This window comes from Lichtheimia ornata (genome assembly GCF_029851405.1).
Source record: "Lichtheimia ornata isolate CBS 291.66 chromosome Unknown scaffold00021, whole genome shotgun sequence".
NCBI lineage: Eukaryota > Fungi > Mucoromycota > Mucoromycetes > Mucorales > Lichtheimiaceae > Lichtheimia > Lichtheimia ornata.
The window spans coordinates 96,841-116,057 of NW_026695341.1; the positions used below are offsets into that span (position 1 = coordinate 96,841).

General features: G+C 43.9%; 9 protein-coding genes across 9 annotated transcripts; 5 read left to right on the forward strand and 4 right to left on the reverse strand.

The window, feature by feature from the left end:
- Positions 1-1,601: 1,601 nt before the first annotated feature.
- O0I10_005275 (acetolactate synthase, small subunit) lies at positions 1,602-2,748 on the forward strand (the record flags this gene model as incomplete). Its single annotated transcript, XM_058485320.1, has 4 exons — positions 1,602-1,637; positions 1,715-2,113; positions 2,182-2,355; positions 2,428-2,748. The coding sequence occupies 4 exons, from the start codon at positions 1,602-1,604 to the stop codon at positions 2,746-2,748; spliced, it is 930 nt and encodes a 309-aa protein (XP_058343806.1).
- A 306-nt stretch (positions 2,749-3,054) lies between these two features.
- Positions 3,055-3,429, reverse strand: O0I10_005276 (histone H2B; the record flags this gene model as incomplete). Its single annotated transcript, XM_058485321.1, has 1 exon — positions 3,055-3,429. The coding sequence occupies one exon, from the start codon at positions 3,427-3,429 to the stop codon at positions 3,055-3,057; it is 375 nt and encodes a 124-aa protein (XP_058343807.1).
- A 468-nt stretch (positions 3,430-3,897) lies between these two features.
- O0I10_005277 (histone H2A) lies at positions 3,898-4,293 on the forward strand (the record flags this gene model as incomplete). The annotated part of the gene is made up of 1 exon (XM_058485322.1): positions 3,898-4,293. One exon carries the CDS (start codon positions 3,898-3,900, stop codon positions 4,291-4,293), a length of 396 nt encoding a protein of 131 aa, XP_058343808.1.
- A 768-nt stretch (positions 4,294-5,061) lies between these two features.
- On the reverse strand, positions 5,062-5,472 carry O0I10_005278 (uncharacterized protein; the record flags this gene model as incomplete). The annotated part of the gene is made up of 3 exons (XM_058485323.1): positions 5,062-5,159; positions 5,221-5,290; positions 5,344-5,472. 3 exons carry the CDS (start codon positions 5,470-5,472, stop codon positions 5,062-5,064), a joined length of 297 nt encoding a protein of 98 aa, XP_058343809.1.
- A 729-nt stretch (positions 5,473-6,201) lies between these two features.
- Positions 6,202-6,612, reverse strand: O0I10_005279 (histone H3; the record flags this gene model as incomplete). Its single annotated transcript, XM_058485324.1, has 1 exon — positions 6,202-6,612. One exon carries the CDS (start codon positions 6,610-6,612, stop codon positions 6,202-6,204), a length of 411 nt encoding a protein of 136 aa, XP_058343810.1.
- Positions 6,613-7,192: 580 nt separating this feature from the next.
- O0I10_005280 (histone H4) lies at positions 7,193-7,504 on the forward strand (the record flags this gene model as incomplete). The annotated part of the gene is made up of 1 exon (XM_058485325.1): positions 7,193-7,504. The coding sequence occupies one exon, from the start codon at positions 7,193-7,195 to the stop codon at positions 7,502-7,504; it is 312 nt and encodes a 103-aa protein (XP_058343811.1).
- A 463-nt stretch (positions 7,505-7,967) lies between these two features.
- O0I10_005281 (uncharacterized protein) lies at positions 7,968-13,771 on the reverse strand (the record flags this gene model as incomplete). Its single annotated transcript, XM_058485326.1, has 10 exons — positions 7,968-8,147; positions 8,209-8,696; positions 8,761-9,136; positions 9,200-9,591; positions 9,655-10,239; positions 10,302-12,704; positions 12,764-13,014; positions 13,079-13,253; positions 13,322-13,670; positions 13,733-13,771. 10 exons carry the CDS (start codon positions 13,769-13,771, stop codon positions 7,968-7,970), a joined length of 5,238 nt encoding a protein of 1,745 aa, XP_058343812.1.
- Positions 13,772-15,673: 1,902 nt separating this feature from the next.
- Positions 15,674-17,002, forward strand: O0I10_005282 (uncharacterized protein; the record flags this gene model as incomplete). The annotated part of the gene is made up of 1 exon (XM_058485327.1): positions 15,674-17,002. The coding sequence occupies one exon, from the start codon at positions 15,674-15,676 to the stop codon at positions 17,000-17,002; it is 1,329 nt and encodes a 442-aa protein (XP_058343813.1).
- Positions 17,003-17,308: 306 nt separating this feature from the next.
- O0I10_005283 (uncharacterized protein) lies at positions 17,309-18,399 on the forward strand (the record flags this gene model as incomplete). Its single annotated transcript, XM_058485328.1, has 4 exons — positions 17,309-17,436; positions 17,514-17,935; positions 18,002-18,187; positions 18,263-18,399. The coding sequence occupies 4 exons, from the start codon at positions 17,309-17,311 to the stop codon at positions 18,397-18,399; spliced, it is 873 nt and encodes a 290-aa protein (XP_058343814.1).
- Positions 18,400-19,217: the final 818 nt, after the last annotated feature.

A 19,217-nucleotide genomic window follows, 5' to 3' on the forward strand; every position in this document is an offset into this window, starting at 1 on the left:
ATATTAGTATAATATCAAGTCCCTTATGTTTCATCACTTTCATTGTCTCTTTTAACCAAGAGCTTCCCACCATACTCCTTCCTCAAGGGGGGAGGTTATGATCACCTAAATAATCATATATACATTCTCTTGTCATTTCTCATCATCCTATTCACATTCACCATTATCGGATGCCTTGACCGATTCTCATTATTCCCCCACATGGGATGTGTGTGTGTGTGTGTGTGTGTGTGTGTGTATCACAGGGACACAGCAACGGTAATACTTCTACCCATGGTCATGATTGGTAATCAATTCTTTGTTGTATTTAGCAATAACAACATGCTCGTTGTTGTTGTTGATGCAATGCAATGTTGATGCTATAGAGTTCAATTGTATCAGATGATGGTCACGAAACGATAGGAGATGGTGATGATGTGAGTTGTCGCGGTTGTTGATATGGATTGCAGTTATCCCCTCGTCTCATTGTCATGCAACCATGTTGTGATCTCCTTAAATATGCATAGTTTTACAACTTTTACCGGTTGACCAACAGCTTTTCTCGCACACATACACTCACACTCTCATCATCTCAGAACAAAAGGAACGACGACTCGATTATTATGCATGATACGGCCCATTACCCTTCTCAGATGTGAGAACGGGGCAATAAGGAGTAGTACTAAGGATTGCAAATGTGTGCATATGTATCAATGACACCCCAACCCCCTCTTTTTTGTGTTTTCTTTGTTTCTAACATGAAGCACAGCCAGCGGAGTGGCGCTCATGCGTCGGATCCAGTGATCACACACACAGGTAGGTAGATGGGCGTGCATCATTGTATTGCCTAGCAAAAGACAACATCACCACATTCTTTATCAAAGTTGCTTTAGGTATCACATACACACACATGGCAATAATAATTCATTTACTTTTGACGTGTAAAACTCTGTTTGCCACAAAGCTTCCCCTCCCCCAGATTATGCATCCCATAGCGTCTATGTGCCAAGTCTTTCTCATCATCCCTGAGATCTCCATCCCCTGTTGTCACTTGACATTGTCAACACGCTATACACATATGGATGCATTATGCGGTCACTCTTCTTTTCCGATGGTTTGCCAATATGTATTAGCAGCAGCGTCTAAGCATTTAGAATTTCTTGATGATGATGATCGATGTATGTACGTTAGATGACAATGCTTATGTATGGTTGATTGTAAAATAAGGTATCATGGAAGAATCCATCCTTTATTCCAGCATCTGAGAATTGAGATTAATGAAGAAGATGAAGATGATAGTAGTAGCATTGACAACAAATGATACATAGGGGGTTGGTTTATGTACAGCAGCAGCCATGAGGAGGAGGGGGGTTGGTAATCTTAATCTTATACACACACAAACATCCATTTTATGTCTTATCATGATACACTGAACAAGACCAAGAGAGATGGGGATGGATGGGGTTGCTGGGTGAACGAGTTAGATTTTGAGCTGGCTGGGCGGGTGTCAAGTTGGATGTGAGTCATACTACTACTACTACTACTATTAGCACATTTTGGTGGTATATCCAATATACTCCTCTCTCTCTTTCTTTCTTTTTGACACTACACCACCACCACACATGTTTCGCAACGCACTGTTGGGTCCCTCGCGCCTTGTAAGCAACTCATGGAACTTGTCGAAGCCGTAATGCCCCTCCCCCCATTACTGATCCGTTGGGAATACTACATATAGTCGTCAGTGCGACATCTTGTCAATGCACAACGCCGGTGTCTTGCATCGGGACCGAAGTCAGCCACTTCCGCCATGGCATTCAAGAAGCACATTCGCCAACGACGATTTGGACCTGTTCCATCGTTTCCAGGACCTTCAGTTGAAGAAGCTGTGAGCAACATTATCTACAATACGCCTCCACCTACACGTGCCCCTGAAACTCGCCACATCCTCAATTGTCTTGTACAAAACGAACCTGGTGTCTTGAGTCGAGTCTCTGGTATCATTGCTGCACGTGGTTTCAACATTGAATCATTGGTTGTCGCCAATACCGAAGTGCCGGATTTATCTCGCATGACAGTCGTCTTTAATGGTCGCAATGTTCACATTGAACAAGCTCGTCGTCAATTGGAGGATCTCGTAAGTAGTCATCATCATGGATGTCTACATACATATATGCATGTATTCATTGATCATATTGATTGTAGGTGCCAGTGTGGGCTGTTCTTGATTACACAAAGACCAAATTGATCGAGAGGGAGTTGCTACTCATCAAGGTATCCATTCTCGGCCCTGAGCACTTGCATGAACAATTGCCAACTGCCAAATTCGACAATGAGGTGGTATTTGAGGATGAGAACTTGAAGAACTCAATGGAAGTGGTACGTATACATATATTGCAACAAGCACAAAGGGATCAAGGGTGATTAAACAAAAGGGTATACATATTATAGGAGGAGGAACAACACCAACCTTCTGGCACTTTGCGTCAAACTTTTTCACATTTGCGTGCATTGACAGAGTTGTCTCGCTTGTTTGATGCCAAAGTGGTCGATGTATCATCCGATTCGATCGTCATTGAATTATGTGCCAAGCCAGGTCGTGTATCATCCTTTATGAAACTTTGCAAGCCATTTGGTATCCTTGAAGCTTCTCGTACTGGTGTCATGGCAATGCCTCGATCCCCTGTTCATGATCATTATCAAGCACAAACCGAGCATTCTTATGAAGATGATTCACCCGCTGTTGATGCCACTATGCTTCCTCCCGGATAAATCTTTATCTATATGACCCATCCAAATAGAGAGAGAGAGATGATTTGCGTTTACACAAGTGTTTATTGAAGTTGGGATTCTGTACAAAGAAAAACGAAAACGTGGAATGGTAGTGACATGGATGGGATCGATGGTGATGGATGGAATATATATGTGTGTGTGTGTGCGTTTACGAGTGTGTGAGTGAGATGGTTGACAATGCGCAAAAGAAAAAGAGGATGAGCATTTAAGGGATAAGTCGTGGTGGTGATTTTTTTGCAAAAAGACAAATGATGCAAATGGGATGTTGTGGGATGATTTGTTGATTTACTTGGAACTGGTGTACTTGGTGACAGCCTTGGTACCTTCAGAGACGGCGTGCTTGGCCAATTCACCAGGAAGGATAAGACGAACAGCGGTTTGGATCTCACGAGAAGAGATGGTGGAACGCTTGTTGTAGGCAGCAAGCTTGGAGGCCTCAGAGGCAATACGCTCGAAAATGTCATTGACGAACGAGTTGAGGATGGACATGGCCTTGTTGGAGATACCAGTGTCAGGGTGGACTTGCTTCAAGACACGGTAGATGTAGGAGGAGTAGGTTTCCTTACGGGTGACCTTGCGCTTCTTGTCACCAGAAGCCTTGACCTTCTTTTCGGTAGTCTTGGCAGGAGCCTTGCCAGCGGGAGCGTCTTTGGGAGCCATGTCGATGATAAAAAGTAGTAAAAGTTGGGGGAAGGGGGAAAAAGGAAACGAATGTGTAGGCTATATATATATAAAACTCATACAAATGAGATGGGGGGTGTGATGAGGAGTATCAAAGTGGGGGTGATAAAAAAAAAAAAGTCAAAAGCAAACAAGGTGGGACGAAGATAAAATGGAAACGCGCGTATAGGTAGAGCGCGTACCGCGTTTTGAAAAAAGCGTGGATGTAAAAAAGTGATGGTAAAACGCGCCCCTGAAACGCGGTCTATTCCAGCTGGTCAAAATTTTGTAACGATCGATGGGGTAGGAGAAAAAAAAATACGCGCGCGTGTGGATGTGTGAGATCGGGAAATGAAATCTTTTGTCATGGCAACACGTATAAAAGCAGCCGGCTATGCAGCAACCAAAAAGGATTTCCCTTCTCTTTTTCTTACTTTTTCAACACTCACATTACTATCATCTATCATCATGTCTGGAGGCAAATCTGGAGGCAAATCTGCTGCTGGCGCCAAGTCGCAAACCCGTTCCGCTAAGGCCGGTCTTCAATTCCCTGTTGGTCGTATCCATCGTCTCTTGCGTCGTGGCAACTATGCTCAACGTGTTGGTGCTGGTGCCCCCGTTTACCTTGCTGCCGTTCTTGAATACTTGACTGCTGAAATTCTCGAATTGGCTGGTAACGCTGCTCGTGATAACAAGAAGTCCCGTATCATCCCCCGTCACTTGCAATTGGCCATCCGTAACGATGAAGAATTGAACAAGCTCCTTGGTCACGTCACTATTGCTCAAGGTGGTGTTCTTCCCAACATCCACTCCAGTCTCTTGCCCACCAAGACCAAGAAGGCTGGTGCTTCCCAAGAGCTTTAAACGGTTCAACAACATCAACATTTACAACACTCGCACACATCTTTCCTCCTTTGTTTATCAACAACTACCTTTAACGCACGCAACATCTCTCGACCTTTTTCAAAATGAATCATTTGCTTTTTCACTTGTCGATTCATCACCATCAATCTTTTTTGGCTTGCTTTTGTATATAATACCACACTCGTAATAAAAACAGGACATTCACAGCATTTTATTGGGGCTATTGGTTAAAGGTGTAAAAGGGACACTCGCATCATGAAGATGTTGTTGGAGTAGGTATTGGTTGCGCATAGTGAAGAAGATGATGCATAGGGGTGATGTTGGAATAGGCTCTGGCGATTTGAATCCTTGCTGTTTAACCTCAATCTGATACCCCATATTAGATTCATGTATGTTTTCTTTGTTGATGAATACAATACCTTGGGTGTGAGGTGTTGAAATAGCTTCCCATCGATTGAATGCACTTCTCGGCACCATGTTCGATTGCTCCACGATGGATCGTCGAAGCATATGATACTGATCCATCATTCACGTACCACTTGGATCGCAGCATGCTCCGCGTATGCACCTTCTACAAGGCCACAGCCGTAGTACTAATACACCCAATGTTACATCTACTTTGTCGCCTACCATTTTGCTTACCTTTCTTGTGTGTAAGCCATTCACCGTCATGGTCTCTTTTGTAGTACACATGTAATCGAACAGGTTGTTTCTTTTCCTCACCTACTATAATGATAAGCATGATCGATACTTTGCTATCCATGGTACTCACGTGATGTTCTTTGATGCCATCGTATTCCTGGTTCCATCCCATTTCACCGAACACTTCATCAGCCTAGCGTAAGGCGTTTTGGGTATGGTGCTGCCTAGAGGTCTCAATTAGCAATCTAGCGAAGAGTGAATAAAGAATGTTACCTCTATACATACATGAAGCTTCTTGCATCGTACCCAAATCCAAATTTCGCTTGCATATGGGTCCGTATTCGGTGTAGTCAACCTGCATTAGAACATGTCAATTTTCGTCACGATTTTCCATCATGATATCATTACCTCAAAGTCGTACCAGCATACGTTGACTTTGGTTGCCATGGCAATAGGTTTCTCTTTACCACCGAAACTCAACCATTGAGGTCGTATACTACTACACACCTCTTCGACACGAGTGATACCAAGAACCATAGGTTTTCGAAAAAGATGTCTTGTCTTCGTCTTTTGCAAAACAAAGTCAACCTCAATACACAGCTAAATGTCATTAGGCACCAATGAGCACTTCAAGCGGTAAAGCAATGATGTGAGCTATAGATGTAAAAAGGCATTGATGACAAGTAGAAAGAAAGGACGTATGATAGTGTTGCTGACAACAGCCTTGTTTATATAAGAGTGGGCGTGGGAGTTGTTGTCATGATGGATTGAACTGATAAAGTGGTCAAGCATCTTGCAAAACCATAACTGATAAACCCACCTGCCACTTGAAAGACGATCTTTTGTAGGTGTCATATGCCCAAGGAAGAAGGGCGATGTATCCCGAAATCACGTGCCTGCATAAATCTTCAATGCCCCCACATATGGTATAAGGTAGGCCATTCTCAGTCACTTGGAATGATGTTCAAGGTACTACACTATCCCACATTTATCCTTGTACTATTATCGAAATGATGGCAGAGATCATTCAATGATGGCTAACAACATTGGGAGCAAACAATGAGACTTCTTTTTTTCAAGTGAACGGCCGTTCATTTTATTTACAAAGGGATCCGCTTATGCAAAAAAGTGAATTACAGGAAAAGAAATCGAAATCAAATCAATGTGAGAGAGAGTATAGGTGATGTTTGTGTGTGCGAGATGGAGAAAGATTTGTAGGTGCGATAGGGAGGATATAGATGACTTTAAGGGTGATGATAGCAGCATTTAAGAGCGTTCACCACGAAGACGACGAGCCAATTGGATATCCTTGGGTTGGATGGTGACACGCTTAGCGTGGATGGCGGCCAAGTTGGTGTCTTCAAAGAGAGAGACAAGGTAGGCTTCAGAGGCTTCTTGAAGGGCACCAATGGCAGAGGATTGGAAACGCAAATCGGTCTTGAAGTCTTGAGCGATTTCACGAACAAGACGTTGGAAAGGCAACTTGCGGATCAAGAGCTCAGTGGACTTTTGGTAACGACGAATTTCACGAAGGGCAACGGTACCGGGTCTGTAACGATGGGGCTTCTTGACACCACCAGTAGAGGGAGCAGACTTGCGAGCAGCCTTAGTAGCGAGTTGCTTACGGGGGGCCTTGCCACCAGTGGACTTGCGAGCGGTTTGCTTAGTACGAGCCATTGTTGTTGATGTATGTAAAGTTGGGAATCGGTTGATGCAAAGTCCAAGAGATAGCAAGCCTTTTATACTCTAAATTTCTTTTGACTCCGATAGGCGCGCGGTGCCATCGCGCACTTTTTTACCTCCCCAACTTTTATTTTTTTTCTACCTACCACGCAACACGCTCTCGCGATGTCTACAAACGCGCCCGCGTTCCTTTTTTTGATCAACCCATTTCTTTATCCATTTAAACATCAACCGCGTTTACGTTACCACTTTAACATAAAATGTCATTGAAAATGCTATTCATGCAATGTGTCATCAATGCTTCAAGCATGCTGACAGGATGTTTTTTTGATAATGGGTGTGTAAAAGTAGCAATACGTTCAAAGTGAAGGCGATAAAGTGGTGGTAAAGGGGTGGTAGCGGAGGTGTACAAAAAAAGAAAAAAATCCAAGCGCGCTACACAAACGCGGTACTCCCTCGTGACCCGCGACACAAAGAAATACTAAATTGGTGCAACGTCAAACATGTATAAAAGGGAGCTCTTTGTTCAGCAACCCATTTTCTACTCATTCACATTTTATTTTAAACATCAACAATGACTGGTCGCGGTAAAGGTGGTAAAGGTCTCGGAAAGGGTGGTGCCAAGCGTCATCGCAAGATTTTGCGTGACAACATTCAAGGTATTACCAAGCCTGCTATTCGTCGTCTTGCTCGCCGTGGTGGTGTCAAGCGTATCTCTGGTTTGATCTACGAAGAGACCCGTGGTGTCCTTAAGGTCTTCCTTGAAAACGTCATCCGTGATGCTGTCACCTACACTGAACACGCCAAGCGTAAGACTGTCACCTCTCTTGACGTCGTCTACGCTCTCAAGCGTCAAGGCCGCACTCTTTACGGTTTCGGCGGTTAAACAACCTTATCCAAACACACACCATACAAATTCAATTGCATCCTACTGTTACCTCTTCAAGTTATCATCCGCTTAAACACACACCATACCTTTTCTCTCTCTCTCCAAATACACCGCCCTCTTTTTTGGTTTTGCATCGACAAGAACCTTGTTCGCATCTCTCTTTTGTATATAGCGCGTAATGTTCTTTTTTCCCAATTAAACAATCAATAACCGCAAAAACTATTGTGCTTTGTCAAATGATGGATGAATCGATCTTTGTTTGTTGTCTTTGAGAAGAGAGAGACTATTAGTGCATGTGTGTGAGTGTGAGTGAGTGCGTGAGTGTGAGTGAATATCAAAAAATGTACATCGATGGTGTTGGTTGGTTGGGTGGGTGATGGTTCAGAAATGATACAAATTATAGGGATGCAATGTAGAAAGGAGTAATGAAATGTGATGGCGGTGATGAGCAAAGATGGGTTCAAGTTTTGCTGATGATGCTGAGAACATGCTCAAGACGACTCACAAGCACGACATGAATGGGTAATGAGCCGCCAGCTGATGGGGTTGTATAAACATATGCAAGAGCGTGATATCGTTTGATAATGTTGCGTAATGTGCTGTAAGCTGAATGACTCGTCTGGTTGAAAAGCAAGTGTACCTGAAATACATAGATGATCAGAAATCACGCTCCTTCATAGTATCATCATCATCATACTTACATCCATGATCAAGGGTTCATTGTTGATTTGCTCTCGACAAGGATTCTCTGGTTTTGCATAAATGTGAATCAAGTAGCCTGTTGCTAATGGTAACATCCAATTGCCATCAGCTTCATCATTCAATCCACCAACTAACGCTTCTGACACTTGAGCTCGTTGTTGAGAATAGGCCACACGATGATTGAGTAGTAACGTTTTGGTGGCACCACTCATATCATTATTGGCCGCTGCTGCTGCTGCTGCTGATCCAGTATCCGATACATTATTCTTGATTCCTCCAACAGCAGAAGATGGCATGCTCGTTGTACTGAATGCTTCTGGTGTTGGTGTATTGGCAGATGAAGAACCAGGCGTTTGTGGATAATCCATCACTGAGGCAATGTTGATTGATGATCCATGCAATTGATCAGCATTCACACGTAATGCCGATTCCATATCAACGCATGTAATAGCCACTTTTGCATCATTCGGTATACAATCAGCCCACACTATGATAAAAAAGAAAATGATCAGCTTCATCCTATGAAAGAAAAAGAGCCCCCTTATACTTACTTTGAAGTTCCTCCAGGAACATCAATCCCACTTTGGCGATCACAAACGTCCACTCAAACCCTGTTCTTGCTGATACTTGCAAAGTTTGCTTCCAAGCATCCTCAATCACTTGTGCCATGGTCTTGTCGTTGTCAATGTATCGTACTGCGTATTCAAGCAACTCGCCTTGGTTATCGGTCCATACAAGAATAATCCACCGTCGATCCAAGGTAAAGCTGTAAGCCATATGTAGGGTAGCGTTCGATTCAAGGATAGTAGGGAATAAATTGGCTGAGCCTTTGAGCGAGAATTGGATGGTATCTGGTGATGACTTTGCAAGGATAAAAGGTGGAGCATACATGGTAGAAGCTATGGGCCCAGCATCTTCCACATCGGGCTACGTAGATTCAAAGAGCAGGGAATCAATACACAAAGATCCATGTCATCATAAAAGCTTTACCTTTGGATGTTTTCGACTCATGACAGGAAGGCATTTGCTATACACAGAGAATGCAATATCCTTCAATCCAAATTTGGTGTAACCGCCAAAAGCCGATGAGGATCGAATAATGTGCTCAATGGGTACCAGCTGCATCACAAGACGTGCACGGCGTTCTTGAAGGCTATGTGTGGATATACCCATGGATGCTGCATGGTAGGCAACCATCAACTTGTGATAGCAACGGCTGAGATCAAAGTGGGATGACATGGTATTGCTGGGGTTGACGATATAGATAACGATATGCATTCGTTCCACCATGGCATTTCCAAGAGCTGATCCAAGGTTCTGACACTCTGCATTGTAGCTTCGTAGTTGTCGTTCTTCCCAGGTTTCATTTGGAGATGAAGGGGCTATATAATGTATATGGAAAATCAATCACATACATTCGCATAATAATACGTTTTACGACTTACGCAAAAGAGGCACCGGTACGAGGCCACGACGATAAGTGCTGATTGTGCCGGAATGATGTATCCCCAAGTGACAGGATTCATACACCGTGCTGAGAGCTTTGAAGAAATGGGAGCATGTCGATTCGAGTTGTTCGTTGGCTGGATACACAACAAAGTAAAGGACATTCTTCCTTGAAGAGTATGGCTCCAATCTCAACTTTTCCCACATAGTAATCATCTGAGGCGATCCTTCAATGTACTCTTCTTCATGACGTCCAGCCAGGATATCGGGTGGTGTAAGGGTATCAAGATTGGGTTCAGCGGGTCGACGTTTGCGTACTTGATATTTGCCATACTTGGATTGTGCTTGGCTGGTCTCCGAAAGATCATAGTATTGTTGTACGCTCAATGGACCTTTAACAGCCACAGTGCCCACTGTCATTGGCAACATGCCACCATCCGCGTTTGTGGCGCTGCTGCTGCTGTTGGCATCAGGCGTCGTCACTGTTGAGGTCCTTGTACGATCAAAGATATTCATGAGCACATCCTTAAAGTCTTGGGAGACACGATGAAAATCATTCGATAGTGAAGGGACATGACTGAATGCTAAAAGAAGAGATGATGGATGATGAGTGATATTTTCCAAAGAACGTATCCTAATCAATTACCTCCATGCGCGCGTTGCAATAATTTCCTTCGTTGAGCAACCAATGCTGTAGTGGATTCGCCGATATGAACTTGACCCAGGTTGGATGATACAGCTGACAAGCCATTGTCGAAAGGATAACCACCCATCACCACTTGCTGACAAAGGTAATCCAGTACCTTGAAATCCTCTTGTGATTGAATCGTCCTTGTATCAGATTTTGTTTCAGTATCACTGCCATTTCTCCTCATGGAGGGCGATGCCACCAATAGCTGGTCAACCACTGAATCATGCACACTTTGTAAACCAGACATCCACCATTCAGGGTCATGCGAATCGGATTTCTTTTTCTCTTGGCTGGAATAACTTTTGATCTCATCTTCTTCATCACACGCTTCCTCGGAACAACTTGACGACGACTCATCATCATCAGTGCTACTGCTGCTGCTGCAACTACTTTCTTCCTCTTCAGCCAAATCGAGGGTGGTTTGTTGTGGCGGCTTGTGGTATTTGTTGACTGCTGTAGTCGAATTATTAGGTCGATACATCAACAAGGGTCGTATAGATGGAGGGGTATAGTTGGGGTATGTGTGCACAATGCTGTTGTTGGTGTCGTCTTTGTTTTTGATCCGCTTCCTTATTCGAGGGACATAATCGGGTCTATACAAGCTGCGTCTCAGCCGACGTTTTCGTTTGATGCTGATAGGATCTCGAGCTGATTCATCTTTTTTGGGTGCGTACATGAATTTCCCACCATCCAAATACTTTGCATTGTCAACGCCATCTGAAAACTGTACAGGTGCAAAATCAGGTGGTACAAAATGATTCTCAAGTGTGGGTTCCATAAGCATAGGTGATGTCGTCATGCCCCTAAGTGACATTGATTTCTCTTTGAATGATGCTGCCGAATCATCAGCTGATGTCTCTGTCGCTGTCAAATTCCCATTGGTCATCATAGGGCTGGGCTGCGTTCCTCCTGATGTTGCTGTGGTTACGGTTGTAGCTTGTGGTTGCCCTTGAGACGAGGTATTGCCAAGTAGCTGATCATCATCCAAGACACCATTGGATCCTCCCAATAATGCATCCAAATCAATTTCTCCATCCGCCTCAGGTACCTCGCCAATTCCTGATAATGGCATTCCTTCCATCAACATCAATCGATCATTCTCGTTGGTCGTAGATGGTTGCTGTTGTTGTTGTAATTGTTGTTGAAAATTCTGCGTTGTCACTTTTAAGAAATCATTGTTGAAATCAGCATGCTGTTGTTGTTGCGAAGCTGGTGCTTTGTTGGATGTCGGCTCGCTTTCAAAGAAATCAAAATCCTCTTCAGTGACATGTAAATCCAAATTGTCGAGATCTTCCATGGCATCTCCCCATCGATTGGACATGTCATAGGCTGATCCACCCAATGCATCCATACCAAATCGAAAATCAAATGCATCATCGGTCGTGGTGGTTGTATTGCCTGCTGCATTAACTGCCATTTGATCTGTTGTCGCGCCACCCGATAATAAAAGCGCTGTTGAATCCATGTAGCCCATCGTATTGTTATTGGAAATGTTCATTGTGGGTGGTGCTGTTGTAGACGCTGTGATAGGAATTTCTTGTACAGGCGTGGTCGTCGTGGTCGTGGTCGTCACTGGTTCAGGTTTTACATCCGGTGATGTAAGCATCGATTGTTGCTGTTGCTTCTCGATTGGATCTGCAAAATGAATACGTGCAAAATCGGCCACCGAAAGCTCTGATTCTTCTTCAACTCGACGATTCTCTTCACCTTCCTTTGTTGATGGTGGCGACATGGTTTCATTCTTGCATCCTAAGCTAGCAGGCGTTGCTACTGTTTTGGATGCCATGATAGGACTTGATCCCACGGGTTCTCCCAATGCTTTTGTAAGAACACCATTGGCTGAGATATTCTCAGCTGTCATTGAGAGTGTATCAAACATGGCAGATGCTGTATGTAACTTTGGACTTCCATAATCCCAGTAATTCAAAAGCGACGATGATGCATGATGATGATGATGAGGATGCTGCTGTTGCGTCTTGTTGCGAGTGGCAATATTGGTGATTTGATCACTCCACCACCAATGATTCCATTGTTGTACTAAATCCTCGGTGTATCCTTGGTGATAACGTAAAACACTATTCATATCAGAGTTGGTAGAAGATAAGGTTGTTGAAGCTGTAGAGATGAAGAGGAGAGCGGTCGGGTAAAGAACAACGTCCCCGCGTAAAGAGCGGATAGGTGTCAAAGCTGGTAGTTTTGGAGCGGCGCACGGACGTTGTTGTCGGCATGAGTTGAGACAGCGGAGGGGGATATCAAACAGCAGCGACCACTCCCGCAATATCTTTTCTTCAAGTTGCTCTGGAATGTCTTGGTGCATCGGAAGAATAGCTGCACGTTCACCCAAAGGAGATGTGATTACTAAAACATAAATGTTAGTAGTGTCTTTTGGATTGAATCATTGAACCCAATTCTTTTACCTGTCGTTGTTGTTCCTTCTTTTTTATCCAGATCGGAAAGTGACAATGGTCGAATTTCCAGTCGTCGTACATCAGGTTGAACAACAAGGTTGGTATTGGATAAATAGACGTTGTATGTACATGAAAGCATGGAATCATTGATGGTGGCGGATTCAGTGGTATAAGGTAGAATGTCGTGGGTCATATCCGACTTGTGGGAAAAGATGAAGAACTCGCCCAGGGGTAGTACTCCTCCCTTTTGCAAGATTGAGCTACGTATTGGGTAGATTAGCATTAGCATATAAGATACCACGATATAGATCTCCCCACCCTTACCATCGAATCAAACGTTTAACAGCTTTCACAAACAAGATGTATTCATTCGATACGCGATTGATCACGGTTGCCACGCTAACCGACGACGACGATGTATTGCCAGTGACGGGTGATGCTGTTGGTGATATGTTCTTTGCAATCGTATTCTCCCAAGTAAAGGATCCCATTTTGATCTCTATCATGATCATCATAATCCCTGGATCAATATGATTTCTCGTATACTTGCTGCACATGCACACATACCTTCAAGCTGTTTAAGCATTTCATTATTATCCACGAGACCAGTATGCCGATCATCGAACCAAAACACCCATAATTCCAATAGCACGACATCATCATCATCATCCTTGTTACTAGCCTTTTCCTCCTCGAGTTGGGTCGTTGGGGCAGGACGCCATACACAGGGTATATTCAACTGGACCAGGTTACGAAAGGCTTGAATGAGAATGCTTTCAGGTTGGTGGTCTTTGGGCCAATGGTGATTACTGAGACTGATTGACTCGGGTACTGCCTCACTTTTCAGGAGACTTGCAAGCTGAGAGCGTTCGCATTGCTGGCTGTACACTCGATAGCGTATGTGAGAGACACCGCTCTTAAAAAAGTGATCCGTGAACAACGTGCATTGTCAAACAACATGTCACGCAATAAACTTACCACAAGAAATATGTTTGTCAAACTTGAATCGGTCAGCATCAGCGTTACCAGCTCATTTAAGTGAGAAGAGTGGAATGAGTGAGTGAGAATAAGAAAGAGAGGAACTGACAGCAAAGGGAGCGTATAGAGCCTGTGCTTAAAACGCCGGCGTAAAGAGGAGGAGGAGAAAGAATAAGAGGCACACAGTGCGCACACACGCTCACACACAGACACTGTGAGAGAGTGAGAGAGAAATGGTCAAAGACACTCGCTTGCGTCACCTTAACCTTGGCACTTTTTGAAGGGAACATACACTTATAGACACCCACCCACACACACACATATATATACACACACATGTATGTACACATAGACGCCTTCATTCGCATTCACGTTCACACCAATACATACTTGATTTTCATATTGGATCATGAACATTGATATGGATGGATGGGTGTTTAACTCAATGCAGAGTGTATTTTAAGGTGTTGTACCTGTCCACATTCGTCGTCAATGGTGGTACAATAAAAACTAAAACATGTGCAATGACTTTTGCCTTATGCTTAGCATACAATGGCTCTCTTTCAAGAAATCATGGATATGATTCATCGGGTAAGATCTTGTTGCTATCCCACCGTTCCCATGGTGGCTATTTGATACATTTTGATTAGCCCACAGCATGACACAGATCACCGGGAACCAACTCGGAGTCAAAATGGAACCTGGACTGAAAAGTAACCGCTTCATCGGCCGATTTCAGAGCCTTGATCTGCTGTTGCACCACATTTTTTCCCAATGGCAGTGTCACCAAGATCATATCATCCAATTGGTTATACCGTTATACAGCATGGCGATAACACTGCTCCATAGATAACTAGATCACGGGGCAATGCGTTGAGTATCATGACAAATGTAATACTGGTCGATAAAGGAATATTAAATCATGTCAGCTTTCCACCACACGGATGCATGTAACTATTACTAGGATGCCGATCATATTGTCTTGGTTGTAACTAGGAATGATGATAGTAAACAATGGTACTATTTGTAGCACATAGCTCGTAGCACTTACGGCCACCATGAACATCTCATATCAGCACGACGACAATCTTTATTACATGAACAACAAAGATCGGTTTCCATTACTCCTCATTGCCTAGCAAGGATCACCTTGACTACTATATCCCTCTAATAATAAACCAGTTGCATGAATAAGAGGGATGATGCGTCACCAACAGGTTGCTCGTCATCATCCAAGAACTACTACTAATGCAATCCATCATACGTAAAACCTTCTTCAATTGCCTTTTTTTTCGTGTACAACAGCACGAATTCATGGGTAAAGATGGTATTCGAAGTTGGGGACAACATCCTACCAGTTGAATCAGATAAATGTCATTCTCTTGGTTAACGACAAGCTGAAGACTTGGATCTCGATCATCATTGCATGTTTCCTAGCTACGTTGTGTAGTAATGCCTTGGATGGCAACAGGGTCAATGGTATGTATGGACTTCTAAAAGTAGAGTATGTGTCATTAGAATGACCAGCAGACGTATCATCATCATCAGAGACTAGAATGGCATGTGACTTGTGGCAAACGCCTTTCCCTGCAAAGCGGAGGTAGGTTGTACATGAAGAAGCAGCCCTACTGCTGGTTTTATAGGTGCCGCTTTCTCTTTCATCCAGCAGACAGCAACCGTGGTGGACAACTAGCAACCAACGTTTTTCTTCGATTGCGATTGTCGACAGTACCGATCAGGCAACGCCATCGAGTATAGTAGTGCATCGTATGGTACATATCTCCTTATGGAAGTAGGCACGGACGTGGTGGTGGGGGGAAGGGAGTCATCACGCACACACACACATACCCCATGGCTTTCGCTTCCCACTCCTCTTTTGCCATCCCCTCTCCTTTATTCAATTGACAATTACTAAAGCACAGCGAGTAGAGAAACTGGTAAATGTCTACAGCGATCGAATCCAGTCTTGACGATGCGATTGCTGTTACAACGGACAGTACACCATCTACTTCTTCTTCTTCTACTACCACTACTACAGCCAGCACCCGAGTCATAAAGCAGCCGTTAATTCAAGTCTATTTTCCCATCACTTTCACACGATCTGTGGACGTTCGCCTCCCAGTAGCCAGGACAGCCACAGCTTGTGGAATCTATTATTCGACAATCTTTCTTGCATCATCATCATTATCATCACTTGACATGCCGAAAATATCACGCGCTACCCAAGCACGATTGCTAAGAAAGGCCAATGCATCGATACCCGCATCAACTTCAACATCAACATCATTATCCGCACCACAACAATCAATACCACCAGCAAAAGACACTTCAATTAATAACAATGACACACCACCATCGCCCAACACAATGACCCTAGCTCGGGATTCGAATGACAGCAATAATAATAATGAAGCATGTTGTAACAGCCACCTCAGTGAGAGCAGCGACATCGTTACCAAGAAGGATGATGAAGATGATGGTAGTGATGGAAATCGTCACCTAGCAACGGCAACAACAGCAACAGCACCAGCAGCTGTGGATGAACCCAAAGACAACATTCATGCATCAACAACACTAGAGCCGGCGATACCCACGCCTCATTTGAGTACACCTCCTTCTCGATCATCTTCTTCTTCAAGTCGTATCCCCATACGTAAATCCAATTCCATGCCAACAGCTAAATCTCCTGAAGCTATTACAACACGTCGTGCACCCGCTACTACTGCAGCAGCCACCACGACCACGACGCTGCATAAGCGGAAGCATGACGGGCAACAACAAACACCACGCCCTAGATCTGCATCACCAAAGCCATCTACAGCTCCTGTTCGTAACAAGACAACGAGTGTGAATCGGTCATCATCGCCATCACCCAAATCGATTGCTACCAAGGTGCGTGAGGCGGATGTACCTATGCCCAAAAAGCCTATACCTACCAGTCCTCCTTTAAGGATCCATCATGGAGCACATAAAAAGAGTGGGAATAAGGATCACACGAAGCACGGCAATGAAGATGAAGAAGATGAAGCACCTGTACGTATTACAGCACAAGAACGAAGACGTCGTGAAAACATGCGAGCTCAACAGATCAAAATGTGGCGTGTTCGTGAAGAACGTGAGGCAAGAGATGCAAGGACTATTGCACGGCGTAAAATGATGGAACGCCCTACGTCACGCAATAAGGAACCGTCACCACCTCCTACACCTCCCAGGCGAGCTGTCAAATTCAATCTGAAACGTAATAAGGTTATTGAAATCTCTCATCAATAAAGTTTCATGTGACAACATGGATGGCCGTCCCCCCTTACACTTCTTTATGATGCATCATTAACACGGATGTTTTATTATCCAATCATGACCCCCAATGAAAATTTTCTTTGTTTCAAATGGCACGAGCACGGCACATGTTTGGGATTGATGTTGGACGATGATCAAATGAGCGAAAGCACGGACAATAAATTAAGCTATAGGAGGAGTGTGAAAAAGAGCCCCACTTCTTGAGGCACCACTTTAGGATCAACTAATTACTACTTTTTTCTCCACATAAACAACAACCTCCCCCTCCGCACCTTGGATATGGCCGTCTTCAGCCTTCTTCGCGATACTTGGGAACCTGTCGTTAGCCGCCTCGAGCGTATGGTACGCAAAGTAGCTGGTGAACTGCCAATCGACACCGACTGGAGTCAATCGATCAAGGGATCATGGTAAAGTCAATGGGGGACAATGGAGGGGAAAGCGTTGTATTCATTCCCAAAGCTAACCTTTTTGTACTGTTTGATAGGTACGTCCATCCTAGACAACATGGTCTCGAATTGGTATTCCTTGCATCTGCATTTGGCTGTGCGGCATCCTATTTCTTCACCAAGGCTCTTGGTCCAGGCACACTCAACTATAAGCTCTTGTCGAGCTTTGTGCCTCCATTGCCTGCTAGTTGGACCGAGAAGGCTGTTCTTGGATCCCTTGTTGGTTCTCTTGGTATCACGCTTGCTCACAAGTTGATTCGTGGCCATGGTCTTTTCATGTTGCAGCCTTGTCATATGAGTGCACTGCTATTGATCTCGGTGATGTCTGCCCCTGAAAAAATGATTTCCAAGGTCCTCTTCAATGTTTATCTCCATACCCAATTTGGAGGTTATGCTGCGTTGGCATTCCCTGACACCAGAGATCATCGTCTCTTTCTGGAGACATTCAACTTTTTCGCTGGTAAGGCTCATAGGATGATGTTCATTGTATAGTTGTATATACTCATCTCTCTTTTTATCGACATAGAACACATCTTGATTCTGGCAGCTCCCATTTACATGATTTACAGCCGTCGTTATCCTGTACTTCCTCCATCGCCTAGCATGGCCTTGTTGTCCTTTTTCATTTACGGCTTTTTCCATACCCCATTGCTGCATGCTTGTGCATTGAAGTCTGGACTTAATCTTAACTACCTTTTCGCACCGCCACCAGGTGAGTCATCTTTATTTGGTCTTTGCATGGGTCAACTTTTTACCATTGATCAGCTAACATTTGGGAATTACCTAGTCAAAATCCTTGTTAAGCTTGGTCCTCTTTATCGTCCAGCCATGTATTGCACTGCATTGGTGGCCATGTTTGCTACTCGCTATCTTTTGGTGGGTGGTATCATGTCTGTGTTGCCTCGTAAGGCTTTGCTGATGTAATCCGCCACCGCCGCAGCATCATCATCATCATCCTATCTGCCTCTTCTTCTTTCATTATTATGCATGTTCTTCTCATCCATCATTAAAATAGACGTTTTTATAGAATCATACTACTAAGTAATATATAGTCATTGCCCTCTTTTTGCATGATCTAAATCATCTTTAAAGATAAATCAGCTTCGGGATCGTTTCCGAATGACGGGAGAGTGGGATTGAAAAAAAAAAGAATCATGTACCTGAATCTGCCATGTGGAACCAGGGACCAATGACAGGCAAGAAGGTGAGAAGAGAACATATTACCGAGGTTCGGACAAAGATTAAGTTGTGTCATATCGGGAAATAATGACACACTGCCTTTATAAAATACACCATTTTCTAAATGTCAATCACCACCAACTCCCCGCCCCCCACCACCCCCACAGAAGCGGGGCCCCGAAAACGCGGAAGCGGGTGACGATAAAAGGGGAAACGGGGACGGGTGGGGGGGGGGTTAGTGGACGTTCAGTTACGTATTGCTCATCCTATCTGCCTCTTCTTCTTTCATTATTATGCATGTTCTTCTCATCCATCATTAAAATAGACGTTTTTATAGAATCATACTACTAAGTAATATATAGTCATTGCCCTCTTTTTGCATGATCTAAATCATCTTTAAAGATAAATCAACCGGGATCGTTTCCGAATGACGGGAGAGTGGGATTGAAAAAAAAAAGAATCATGTACCTGAATCTGCCATGTGGAACCGGGGACCAATGACAGGCAGAAGGTGAGAAGAGAACATATTACCGAGGTTCGGACAAAGATTAAGTTGTGTCATA